This window comes from Salvelinus namaycush, chromosome 7 (assembly GCF_016432855.1).
Source record: "Salvelinus namaycush isolate Seneca chromosome 7, SaNama_1.0, whole genome shotgun sequence".
NCBI lineage: Eukaryota > Metazoa > Chordata > Actinopteri > Salmoniformes > Salmonidae > Salvelinus > Salvelinus namaycush.
In genome coordinates, this window is record NC_052313.1 from 49,062,915 (window position 1) to 49,077,268 (window position 14,354).

At 44.4% G+C, this 14,354-nt stretch overlaps 1 protein-coding gene across 1 annotated transcript in view; it reads left to right on the top strand.

Moving 5' to 3' along the window:
- Window positions 1-13,042: 13,042 nt before the first annotated feature.
- LOC120050777 (cytokine receptor-like factor 1) overlaps window positions 13,043-14,354 on the top strand; it is a 5,628-nt gene continuing 4,316 nt past the window's right edge. Inside the window, exons 1-2 of the mRNA XM_038997328.1 lie at window positions 13,043-13,409; window positions 13,583-13,885. Coding sequence (XP_038853256.1) covers window positions 13,043-13,409; window positions 13,583-13,885 — 670 coding nt within the window. The remainder of the gene's footprint in view (window positions 13,410-13,582; window positions 13,886-14,354) is intronic.

Consider the following 14,354-nt stretch of genomic DNA (forward strand, 5'->3'; position numbering starts at 1 on the left):
GATATAATTCAAACGGTTTTAGAAACTAGAGAGTGTTTTCTATCCAATAGTAATAATAATATGCATATTGTACGAGCAAGAATTGAGTACGAGGCCGTTTGAAATGGGCACCTTTTATCCGGCTACTCAATACTGCCCCTGCAGCCCAAACAGGTTAAAGAAGAATGTACGCATATCACGCTGCGCCTTGGTCTCCTCCTTTTGACGGCCGTGACACCTATCCTCAGTGCAGTGGGCAGCTGGAAGGAGGTGCTCTTATTCTCCATGGACTTTACAGTGTCCCAGAACTTTTTTTAGTTTGTGCTACAGGATGCAAATTTCTGCTTGAAAAAGCTAGCCTTAGCTTTCCTAACTGCCTGTGTATATTGGTTCCTAACTTCCCTGAAAAGTTGCATATCATGGGGGCTGTTCGATGCTAATGCAGAACGCCACAGGATGTTTTTGTGCTGGTCAAGGGAAGTCAGGTCTGGAGAGAACCAAGGGCTATGTCTGTTCTTAGTTCTAAATTTTTTGAATGGGGCATACTTATTTAAGATGGTGAGGAAAGCACTTTTAAAGAGCAACCAGGCATCCTCTACTGACGGGATGAGGTCAATATCCTTCCAGGATACCCGTGCCAGGTCCATTAGAAAAGCCTGCTCGCTGAAGTGTTTTAGGGAGCGTTTGACAGTGATGAGGGGTGGTCGTTTGACCGCAGACCCATTACGGATGCAGGCAATGAGGCAGTGATCGCTGAGATCTTGGTTAAAAACAGCAGAGGTGTATTTGGAGGGCAAGTTGATGAGGGTGATATCTATGAGGGTGCCTGTTTTTACGGATTTGGGGTTGCACCTGGTGGGTTCATTGATCATTTGTGTGAGATTGAGGGCATCAAGCTTAGATTGTAGGATGGCCGGGGTGTTAAGCATGTCACAGTTTAGGTCACCTAGCAGCACAAGCTCTGACGATAGATGGGGCAATCAATTAACATATGGTGTCCAGGGAACAGCTGGGGGCAGAGGGTGGTCTATAGCAAGCGGCAACGGTGAGAGACTTGTTTCTGGAAAGATGGATTTTTAAAAGTAGAAGTCCGTACTTTATGACATATTTTATTTTGGGTGGAGAAATTAAGCCCAATATTACGTATTCCTGCGCCTGTCTCCTATCATTATACAGCCTGACAGAATAATCGACCCATCTAAATGGAGACAGTGGGTTAGGCCAAGCTGGCAACCACCGAGAGATAGTCCAGCATCACGAGGACTGTCTCTCCAGACTCAGCAGCGCCATGGACAGCGTGCTTGCAACCATCCTGCGGTTCTGGCCCTGGACCCTGGGCCCTGGACTAGGGTCCAGACATACATCTGGCTCTTCTTTGGACACTGTGTTAACAAACCTCCAAACGAGCTTCAACGCCATGCATCACTCCTTCCGTGGCCTCCAACTGCTCTTAAATGCTAGTAAAACTAAATGCATGCTCTTCAACCGACTGCTGCCTGCACCAGACCGCCCGACTAGCATCACTACTCTGGATGGTTCTGACTTAGAATATGCGGACAACTATAAATACCTAGGTGTCTGCATAGACTGTAAACTCTCCTTCCAGACTCACATTAAGCATCTCCTATCCAAAGTTACATCTAGAATCGGCTTTCTATTTCACAACAAGGCCTACTTCACTCATGCTGCCAAACTAATCCTCGTAAAACTGATTATCCTACCAATCCTTGACTTCGGCGATGTCATTTACAAATTAGCCTCCAATATTCTACTCAGCAAATTGGATGCAGTCTATCACAGTGCCATCCATTTTGTCACCAAAACCCAATATACTACCCACCACTGCGACCTGTATGCTCTCGTTTGCTGGACCTCGCTACATATTCGTTGCCAAACCCACTGGCTCCAGGTCATCTAAGTCTTTGCTAGGTAAAGCTCCGCCTTATCTCAGCTCACTGGTCACCATAGCAACACCAACTCATAGCACGCGCTCCAGCGGGTATATTTCACTGGAAATCCCCAAAGCCAACACCTCCTTTAGCCGCCTTTCCTTCCAGTTCTCTGCTGCCAATGACTGGAAAGAATTGCAAAAATCCCTGAAGTTGGAGACATATCTCCCTCACTAACTTTAATGCGTCAGCTGTCCGAGCAGCTTACCGATCGCTGCAGCTGTACACAGCCCATCTGTAAATAGCCCAACCAACCTACTTCCTACCTCAACCCCATATTTGTTTTTTGTTTTTCTGCTCTTTTGCACACCAGTATTTCTACTTGCACATCCTCATCTGCACATATATCACTCCAGTGTAAATTGCTCAAATGTAATTACTTCTCCACTATTGGCCTATGTATTACCTTAAATCCTTACTCAATTTGCACACACTGTATACAGATTTCTATATTGTGTTACTGACTGTACATTTGTTTATTCCATTTGTAACTCTGTGTTGTTGTTTTTGTCGCACTGCTTTGCATCATCTTGGCCAGGTGGCAGTTGTAAATGAGAACTTGTTCTCAACTGGCCTACCTGGTTAAATAAAGGTGAAATAAAATACATGTAAAAAACAGCGTGACAATATCAAATGATTGACCATTCATAATACAGGTGTTTTGCTTAATTCAAAGTCAATATGTTTTAGATATCACAACTAGCATCCAGGTTTACTTAGGTTATTTGTTTGATCTCAGTCTACCACTAACGTATAAAATACATACTGTAGGCTACCTTACTAGAATTAAACAATACTTCCATAGTCTATGCCACCTCAGTAACAAAGTTCCAAAAAAGAAATGAGGATTCAAGAAAACATCTCTCTTCAATGGCCTCAGCTATTAACCATATGATCAACAAGGTCAAATGCAGCCCTAAAGTCAACAAGCAGCTCAGCCACAAGGTTATCTTGGTCAAGTGATCGGAGCCATTGATCGGTTAAATCAGCTGTTGCAGTCGAGGGATCTTCACAGTACGCATGCTGGTAGAGAAATAAGATGTGCTGGATGTGTACTTATCTAGGCCTAAAACATTTGATTGAAGAGTAGATCAAATCAAATGTTATTTGTCACATGCGCCGAATACAAAAGGTGTGTAGACCTTATAGTGAAATGCTTCCTTACAAGCCCTTAACCAACAATGCTTTAAGAAGTTTTCAGAAAAAAAAGTTTTAGGTCAATTAAAAAAAAATAAAAGTAACAAATTATTAAACAGCAGCAGTAAAATAACAATAGCGACGATATATACAGGGGGTACCGGTACAGAGTCAAAGTGCATTGGCACCGGTTAGTCGAGGTAATTGAGGTAATATGTACATGTAGGTAGAGTTAAAATGACTATGCATAGATAATAAACAGAGAATAGCAGCAGAGTAAAAGAGAGGTCTGGGTAGCCCATTGATTAGCTGTTCAGGAGTCTTATGAGTTGGGGTAGAAGCTGTTGGAGGTGTACCTGAATTCTTGCATTGTAGTTCAATAAATTATTAACTAAGGAAATCAATATCAGCTGACTATAGAACCTGCCAACAGTGCCTATTGTTAAAAACATGTTTGAACCTGTCTGTATCCATGTTGATTTAGCCAATTAGCAACCTCTCTTGCTCAAGAGCATCAGATATTCCTCCATTCATTCTCTATCATATTCCCTCTATCATATTCCCATCTATCATATTCCCATCTATCATATTCCTGTCTATCATATTCCTCTCTATCAAATTTCTCTCCATCAAATTCAGCTCTACCCTCCATCCACTCCCCCTCCCTTTCCGTCCTCCTCATCTCAGCACAGCCCCGCTCCATCGGGTCGATTTGAAATTCAACATTTAAACAGTGCAACTCTCCCCAGATTTGTGAAAAGTAAACATTGTGTGTTTATACTGTGTTGTACAGTATGTCTTGACAAAAATCAAACAGAGAGTAAACCTTTGTAATGTAATATTTGTATTCCTTTTTTCATTGCATGCAAAAATACAGTATCCCTCCCTGCTCTCTCTCTATTACCCAGTCTACTCATCCATCTTCAAGCTTTCATCCCTTCCCTGCTCTTCTATCACCCTCTCAGTTCCTTTTTCTTCTTCTCCAGTCTCTTCTTCTCCTCTTTCCTCATCTTTTCTCTCTTCTTCTCCTCCTTTTCTTGAATCTTTCGCTCCATCTCCAGGAACTCAGCTTGAGCTTTCTCTCTCTTTTTCAGCTCCTCAGAACACTTCTTCTCTTTCTTAATCCTGTCTTTCATCATGTCATTATGTATCTTCATCAGCCCCTCTAACCTCTTTTTCTCTGCCTTTTCCTTCTCTTTTCTTTCCTTCTCTCTCTTTTTCTGTTCTAACTTCTCCCTCTTCTTCTCAGCCTTCATGACTTTCTTCTGCTCTTTCTCTCTCTCCTTCATGTCTTTCTTCTCCATCTTTTTTTGCTCCTCCTGCTTGTGTTTCATCTCCTTTCTCTCTTTCTTGTCATCTTTCAACTTCTTATTCAGTTTCTTATTTTTCTCTTTTTCCTCCATCTTCAAACACGGGATTTTCTGCATGTGGTTCATGACCAGAAAGCCCACTCTTCCCAGGATGGTCTCTGCTCTCTCTGATGAAACCTTCCCATTGGAGCACTTGGAATGGGCACAGTCCACCTCACTCTTCAATCCCTCCCTCGGGCTCACATCCTTGACGCTCCTCTCTTCACTCTCAATTTCAAGTCTTATCCAACAATCCTAACAGGAAGACATTGACTCTAGATGTAGTATTGTTTCAGTGTTGCACATTCAATACACATTTGAGTAATCAACATACAATGATGGCCTCATGGGACACCCCATTAGATTTTACAATACCCATAGATGTACTTCCTGAGTCCATACTAAAAGTAATACAAATGTTAACCCTAGTAAGGGGTGATGTTTTATACTATGAGCAAAGAGCAGCAGGGTTGGGGTCAATTCCAGTCAATTCAGGTCAATTCAGGAAGTACTCTAAAATTCAAATTCTCTACAACGCTTTGAATTGAAATGGAACTGACCCCCAACCTGTAAAGTAGTAGTGTAAAACAGGACACCTACCATTGCCTCTTCCAGGGTCCAGGGCCTGGGTTCATCATCATCCTCTGACCTGCATATGGAGGCTCCCACTCTAACAGGCGTCTTAGTGACCACGCAGATCAGAGGGGTGGGCAGCTCATCATTGCGGGTTGCCAGAGTTAAGTCAGCATCTGAGACCAGCTGGTGAGCGTGAGGGCAGATATCCACCTCCTCAGTAGTGCCCTTCACTTTCTGATCTGGCTGCTTGTGGTCCTTGTCATGGATGCATGCCAGGCTTGGAGGAAGTGCAAGGACAGGGCTTTTATCACCGGTCAGTCCCTCTCTCTTGACAGTGGATGTAACTGCACTTGCCTCTGTGTCAACTGAGCACTCTGTGGTGTTCTCAACGGTCTCCTCTGGCTGTTTGTGGTCAATGTTGTGGGTGCAGGGCAGCCTTAGAAGCAGAGCTGCGGGTGCAGGAGGACTTTTATCAGCCAAAAACTCCTCTTCGAGGACAGTGGACACGGAAGCGGCTGCTTCACTGACAACTGGACACTTGCTGGTACCCTCTACTGCATCCTCTGGCCGTTTGTAGTCATTGTCAAAGACAAGTGGCAGACATGAAGGCAGCACTGAGGGAAGACCTGTAGCTGCTGATGGATCCTCTCTATTAGCAACTGAGCACTCAGTGGCGCCCTCTTTCGTCTCCTCTGGCTGCTTATGGTCATTGTCCAAAATGTGTGACAAGCTTGGAGGCAGCCTTGGATCAGGGCTTTTATCCAGGTCCTCTCCCTGGACAATGGATGTGCCTACAGTCATCTCTGTGGCAACGGAGGACTCGGTGGCGTCCTCTTTTTCCTCCTTGGTCAGTTTGTGTTCAGAGTCACGGATACATGGCGAGCTTGGAGGCAGTGCTGCAGGGTCAGGAGGGCTTTGATCAGCTGCCATGTCCTCTTTGAGTTGAGTGGACACATCATTGGTTGTTTCACTGGCAACTGGACACTTGTTGGTTCCCTCTACTGCCGCCCCTGGCAGTTTGTAGTCAATGTCAAAGACTGGTGGCAGGCATGGAGGCAGCACTGAAGGAAGAATTCTAGCTGCCCACCGGTTCTTGACAGTGGCTGTACCTGCAGTGGCCACTTTGGCAACTCGGCACTCCGTGGCTGAAACACCAGGCTGGGAGGTTTCCGGGACATTGAATGAATTGCCAATGAACCGCTGAGCCAGTGGTGGGAGAGAGAAAGGATAGAATCTGTCCTCTTCCTTGATATTAGATATTGCCACTGTAGCAACTGAGACCTCAGTGGTTCCCTCTACTGTCTGCTGTGGTGGAATGGAGTCATTGTTAAAGAAGTGTGGCAAGTATCGATGCAGCATTGAGGAAAGATGTGTATCTGTCGATAAGTCCTCTCCTTTACCAGCAGATACATCTGCAGTGGTCTCTGTGGCAACTGGGCACTCAACAGGGACAAAGTATGAAAATACAATGAACCGCTTGTCATCCTGAGCGCGTATGGCCAATGGAGAGGGGGGATGCAACATGGTTGGTATAGGCCTCCGATTGGTGAAAGCCAGTGGTGGGAGGGAGTCAATACAGTGAGCCATGAACTCAGTGAGTGGACGGTTGGTCACATCTCTCACATTCTGCAGGAGAAAAGAAACAGACATGATGAAAGTGATCACATTCAGTACATACATACTTTATGAGTGAACACTATATACTAATACATCACATATACAGTGCCTTCGGAAAGTATTTAGACCCCTTCACTTTTTCCACATTTTGTTACCTCACAGCCTTATTCTAAAATTGATTAAATAATTATTTGCGCTCATCAATCTACACACAATACCCCATATTGACAAAGCAAAATCTGAATCGTTCCACATTCATTACAACAACAAAAAAAATGGCGATTTACTTTCGTATTGAATACTTTGTTGAAGCACCTTTGGCAGCAGTTACACCATAAAATCTTCTTGGGTTTTACTCTACAAGCTTGGCATACTTGTGTTTGGGGACTTTCTTCCATTCTTCTCTGCAGATCCTCTCAAGCTCTGTTAGGTTGGATGGGGAGCGTTGCTGCACAGCTATTTTCAGGTCTCTCCAAGTCCGGGCTCTGGCTGGGCCACTCAAGGACATTCAGAGACGTGTCCCAAAGTCACTCCTGCGTTGTCTTGGCTTTGTTCTTAGGGTCGTTGTTCTGTTGGAAGGTGACCCTTCGCCCCCAGTCTGAGGTCCTGAGCGCTCTGGAGCAGGTTTTGATCAAGGTTCTCTCTGTACTTTGCTCAGTTCATCTTTACCTCGATCTTGACTAGTCTCCTAGTCCATGCCGCTGAAAAACATCCCCACAGCATGATGCTGCCACCACCGTGCTTCACCGTGCCGTAGGTGCCAGATTTCCTCCAGACATGACGCTTGGCAATCAGGCCAAAGATTTCAATCTTGGTTTCATCAGACCAGAGCATCTTGTTTCTCATGGTCTGAGAGTCTTTAGGTGCCTGTTGGCAAACTCCAAGCGGGCTGTCATGTGCCTTTTAACAGCCTGATCGGTGATGTGCTGCAGAGATGGTTGTCCTTCTGGAAGGATCTCCTATCTCCACAGAGGAACTCTTGAGCTCTGTCAGAGTCACCATCGGGTTCTTGGCCACCTCCCTGACCAAGGCCCTTCTCCTCCGAATGCTCAGCTTGGCCGGGCGGCCGGCTCGAGGAAGAGTCTTGGTGGTTCCAAACGTCTTCCATTTTAGAATGATGGAGGCCACTGTGTTCTTGGGGACCTTCAATGCTGCAGAGATTTCTTGATACCCTTCCCTAGATCTCATCCTCGACACAATCCTCTGAACTCTACGGACAATTCCTTCGACCTCATGGTTTAGTGTTTGCTCTGACATGCACTGTCAACTGTGGGACCTTATATAGACAGGTGTGTGCCTTTCCAAATCATGTCCTATCAATTTCATTTACCACATGTCGTAGAAACATCTCAAGGACGATCAATGGAAACAGGATGCACCTGACCTCAATTTCGAGACTCATAGCAAAGGGTCTGAATTCTTATGTTAATAAGGTATTTCTGTTTTTATGTTTAATACATTTGCAAAAAAAATGTAAAACAGTTTTTTCGCTGTGTCATTATGGGGTATTGTGTGTATTATTTAATCCATTTTAGAATGAGGCTGTAACGTAACAAAAGGTGGAAAAAGAAAAGGTGTCTGAATACTTTCCCGAAGACGCTGTATATATCTATTGTCCTCTCAGATGCTCTGCACCAGTCTGTACCAACCCTGGGTCTTCTAGGCAACGAGTCAACTAAGTGTAAAAATACATGCCCCACACCCAGCATAACATTTGACATTTTAGACATTTAGCAGAAGCATTTATCCAGAACGACTTACAGTTAGTGCATTCAATTTAAGGTAGCTAGGTGGGACAACTACATAATCCTGATATGAAGGTCTACGAGAGATCGCTTGGTCTTGTTATTAAATTTTTTTTCAAGACAAGGCAACTATAAGAACTGAGGACTAAGTACATAACAATACTCAGAGACATACACGATACAACACAAGAAAAGTTATCAGACAAAATACTGTTAGCTTACGTTCAATGGCATATGGCACATTTTGCCCGTATATTGACATATATTTGCTTTAATCAATATTGTTCAACAGAACTCTAGTCGACTTTGTCAAAGTTGGTTTTGTTACCTCCTCAATCAGGCTTGGCATTTTCCTCGTCTCAAACCAAATCCTCTTCATCTCCTTCTCCTGCTCCCTCTGGATCTGCCACATCAGAGCCAACCTGGCACCCAGCTCCATCATGTAGTCTGTCTGGATCTCCCTTTCCTTCAACTGACACTCAGCCCTCTTCTGTGTCAGCGTTGAACCCTCCATGTCTTCCTCCTAGCTAACAATAACTCTGGAAATTACATAACGTTGTAGTAAGTGGCGTGTTGCTAACCAAATAGTAATACATCTCTTTACGATGTGCACACGTTTCTTCCCGTTTACTTACAATTAAGCAAGTGACAATCCCAATCCAGAGATGATTACGCAGTAGGCCTATCTGAAATACTAGTAAAAAGTTGGCCGCTGGAAAAGCGACCAAGTTCAAATGAATCGATTTTGGCTGTTCCTATCATTATGTGCACAATATCCTTCATGACATCATCATTGTGATGCAAGGCGTTGCTATTGGAGATGACAAAGTACAAAAGACTTTAAAAATCAAACTTCAGGCTCTCTCTGTACCTTACTATTGAGCCATATTCAACCCCCCATGTAACGCCACTCCATATTGAGCCTTGTTCAACCCCCCATGTAACGCCACTCCATATTGAGCCTTATTCAACCCCCCATGTAACACCACTCCATATTGAGCCTTGTTCAACCCCCCATGTAACACCACTCCATATTGAGCCTTATTCAACCCCCCATGTAACACCACTCCATATTGGGCCTGGTTCTCACAAACCACACTAATCACTTATATAATATCATTCCAAAAAGATTTTGGGGAAGAAAGTGACCCTATATCCATCATGGACCTAACTTGTTGTACAGTTTCACCTATTTTAAACACTCCAGTCTTCTCTTTGAGTGCCTCTGAGTGCAACTCAATTTAAAGACGTACATATTTGGTACATATTTATAGAGATAATTGATTGCAATATATGTTGGGGATTAACACAGAGATGGGGTTTTCTTTCATCAATAGAATGTATTTGCCATTAGGCTGGCTCACTACAACAACTGTAACATGCCATCTCAAGTGTCAGGATGAACCATTTTCTCACAAAAAAATGGATTCAAGCAAACTGTATCTCATCAACAGTTTCTCTTGTCACCATGATTGCATGTTAGGCCTACTTAAAAGGTCATGTTAGCACACAAGTCATTTGAAAAGTAGTTATTCTACAGAAACATAGTTAAACAGTAAGTTATATTAACACCTACCTCTCAAGTAAGCAGCGTGTTCTCTCACTAATGAAATAGGACATGAATAATCTGTCAGTGGTTAGTTGAATCAGTCTCTTTGCACTGTTCTGTTTGTCTGTGCAACAGCTAACCTCCTAGAATCAGAATCTTGTGATGTCACAATGAAGGCCCCATTGCCATGATTACCCACAGAAGCTCTCATGTCTAATCATTTTTTTACCTATTGAGCACAGTCATACCTAATATTTATATTGAATCCATGTAACCACATTTTTTATTAAAATAAAATGCTCTACCTCATATCTGTGTCACTGAATTGGATTCATTACCACCAACCCGGACTGTCTTGTCTCCTTACGCACACCTGGTTCCCATTCACCCTGATTAGTATGTGTATATATGTGCCCTCTGTTCCCCACTGTCCTTGTCGATTATTGTCCCCATGTCCGTTGGTCTTGTGAGTACCTGTGCGCTGTTGTATCGGCTTTGGTGCTACGTGTGCTTGTGCAGTTGTTATTACGGGTCTCGTCTTGTGTATTATTTAGAGGTTTACACCTCGCTCTTCTGTTTGGGTTGCATCCCTGTGTTATATAAATATTTATATATGTGTTTGTTTTGGGCTTCAACGTCGTCATTTACATTTTTTGATTTAATTTTATTTTACCTGTATTTAAGCAGGTAGGCTAGTTGTGAACAAGTTCTCATTTGCAACTGCGACCTGGCCAAGATAAAGCAAATCAGTTCGACACATACAACAGGACAGAGTTACACATGGAATAAACAAACATACAATCAATAATACAGCGGAAAAATCTATATTACAGCATGTGCAAATGAGGTAGGATAAGAGAGGTAAGGTAATAAATGGGCCATGATGGCGATGTAATCACAATATAGCAATTAAACACTGGAATGGTAGAATGTGCAGAAGATGAATGTGCAAGTAGAGATACTGGAGTGCAAAGGAGCAAGATAAATAAATATATACAGTATGGGGATGAGGTAGGTTGGATGGGCTATTTACAGATGAGCTATGTACAGGTGCAGTGATCTTTGGTGACGAGTATGAAGCGAGGGCCAGCCAACGAGAGCGTACAGGTCGCAGTGGTGGATAGTATATAGGGCTTTGGTGACAAAATGGATGGCACTGTGACAGACTGCATCCAATTTGTTGAGTAGAGTGTTGGAGGCTATTTCATAAATGACATCGCCTAAGTCGAGGATCGGTAGGATGGTCAGTTTTACGAGGGTATGTTTGGCAGCATGAGGGAAGGATGCTTTGTTGCGAAATAGGAAGCCAATTCTAGATTTAAATTTGGATTGGAGATGTTAATGTGAGTCTGGAAGGAGAGTTTACAGTCTAACCAGACACCTAGGTATTTGTAGTTGTCCACATATTCTAAATCAGAACCGTCCAGAGTAGTGATGCTGGACGGGCGGGCAGGTACGGGCAGTGATCGATTGAAGAGCATGCATTTAGTTTTACTTGCATTGAAGAGCAGTTGGAGGCCACGGAAGGAGAGTTGTATGGCATTGAAGCTCGTCTGGAGGTTAGTTAACACAGTGTCCAAAGAAGGGCAAGAGATATACAGAATGGTGTCGTCTGCGTAGAGGTGGATCAGAGAATCACCTGCAGCAAGAGCTACATCATTGATGTATACAGAGAAGAGAGTCGGCCCGAGAATTGAACCCTTTGGCACCCCCATAGAGACTGCCAGAGGTCCGGACAACAGGCCCTCCGATTTGACACACTGAACTCCATCAGAGAAGTAGTTGGTGAACCAGGCGAGGCAATCATTTGAGAAACCAAGGCTGTTGAGTCTGCCAATAAGAATGTTGTGATTTTACAGTCGAAAGCCTTAGCCAGGTCGATGAAAACGGCTGCACAGTAATGTCTCTTATCGATGGCGGTCATGATATCGTTTAGGACCTTGAGCGTGGCTGAGGTGCACCCATGACCAGCTCTGAAAACAGATTGCATAGCGGAGAAGGTACGGTGGGATTCGAAATGGTCGGTTATCTGTTTGTTAACTTTGCTTTCGACGACTTTAGAAAGGCAGGGTAGAATAGATACAGGTCTGTATCAGTTTGGGTCTAGAGTGTCTCCCCCTTTGAAGTGGGGGATGACCACGGCAGCTTTCCAATCTATGGGAGTCTCAGACAATACGGAAGAGAGGTTGAACAGGCTAGTAATGGGGGTTGCAACAATTTCGGCAGATAGTTTTAGAAAGAGAGGGTCCAGATTGTCTAGCCCGGCTGATTTGTAGGGGTCCAGATTTTGCAGCTCTTTCAGAATATCACCTATCTGGATTTGGGTGAAGGAGAAGTGGGGGAGGTTTGGGCGAGTTGCTGTGGGGGGTGGAGGGCTGTTGATCGGGGTAGGGGTAGCCAGGTGGAAAGCATGGCCAGCTGTAGAAAAATGCTTATTGAAATTCTCAATTGTAGTGGATTTATCGGTGGTGGCAGTGTTTCCTATTGTCACGCCCTGACCTTAGTTATCTATGTTTTCTTTATTATTTTGGTTAGGTCAGGGTGTGACTAGGGTGTGTATGCTAGTTTTGTCCTGTCTAGGGTTTTTGTATATCTAGGGGTTTTTGTAGGTCTAGGTATATATATGTCAATGGAGGCCTGATATGGTTCCCAATCAGAGGCAGCTGTTTTTCATTGTCTCTGATTGGGGACCATATTTAGGTAGCCATTTTCCCTTGGGTATTTGTGGGTTCTTGTCTATGTCTAGTTGCCTGTCAGCACTCATTTGTATAGCTTCACGGTTCGTTTTGTTCAGTGTTCATTCTTAGATTAAAGAAGAATGTACGCATATCACGCTGCGCCTTGGTCTCTTCCTTTTGATGGCCGTGACACCTATCCTCAGTGCAGTGGGCAGCTGGAAGGAGGTGCTCTTATTCTCCATGGACTTTACAGTGTCCCAGAACTTTTTTTAGTTTGTGCTACAGGATGCAAATTTCTGCTTGAAAAAGCTAGCCTGGAGGCGGAGCTAGCATGTTGGAGTGAACGGCGGTGTGTGAGAGGCTCCTGCAGCTTTTTGCGAAATAATCTAACTTAACCTACTTTATGATACTTTTTACAGCAAACGTTTCTTTCTAATACAACATTGTAACTTTCTGTGTAAAAATGCCGAGTAATAAGCGACCAAAGGACAATAAATCCACATCGGAGGCCTACTCCACACCAAACAACGAGACAGACATGGCGGAAGGCACAGGCAACAACGTGACACTTAAAGAACTTACCCGGGCTTTGGGAGAACTACGTGTTGCTTTAGCTGAGGATCTTAAGGCTACTATTGCTGAACTGGACACCAAAATCGAGAGCACCATTCGAACGGTCGCTTCGCAGGGCCAGAGTATTGTGGACCTTGAGAAAGCTTCTGAATTCAACGCTGGTAGGATCTACGAGTTAGAGAAGCTATGCTCGTCACTGCAGGATAGTGTGCAGAGGCTTTCTGTGAAAGTGGTCGACCTGGAGGGCCGTTCCAGACGTAATAACCTTTGCGTTGTTGGTCTGGCAGAGGGGGTAGAGGCGGGCTCCCGCCCACCGACTTCTTCGCCAAGCTATTGAAGGATGCAATGGGATCGGATGTTTTGGCTTCGGACCCCCAGCTGGACCATGCACATCGCGCCCTTGTCCCAGTGCCTGGACGTCCTCGCCCAGTAATCATCTGTTGTCACAGTTTCAAGACCAAGGATCTTATCCTGCGCGAGGCCCGAATGAGGGGCAACCTGTTACATAAAGGGCACCCCTTCCGTGTCTATGATGATTATGCGCCCGATGTGGCAAAGCACCGCGGCGGCTACAGAGATGTCATGACCAAACTCTACAAACTCCATCTTCGCCCAGCCTTGCTCTTCCCTGCAAGACTAAGAATTACCCCGCCTTCCGGTGAGAAGATTTGGCTCTCCTCGGTCTTGGACGCAGAGAAGTTTATCCGGGAACATACGCCAATCCCCCGTACAGGTTAGAGTGCCTTGTCATTGTGTGTTAGGGTCTGCTCATGGAATCGAATCCATACTATACCATAACGGGTGAAACCGTATTGAACGGTCTCAACAAGGGCTACCGAACATGTAAGATGCTGTGGAGGGCGGTCTGAGCTCTCAGTTAAAGTCACTTTCATTCTGACTGTGTTCAGAGCGATGCCTATTTGGGATGCCTTCCAGGTTTGATCATTGACACTTTCGGATGAATATACTTATATTCCCCCATTTTTTGTTTTATTTCGTTATTATTTTTCAATTCTTACATTTATTGTTATTACAATACCATTTATTTATTGCTTGCAGGGGACTGGGGGTGATGGTTGGGAAGGGGCAGACACAGACACCTGGATAGCAAGTGGATGTTTTGTGCCGTTCTGCCTTTGTTTTAGCCGAGGGCCGCTCTCCCGATTAGATCCCCACCAGCCCTCTGTAGTGTCTGTGTAGGT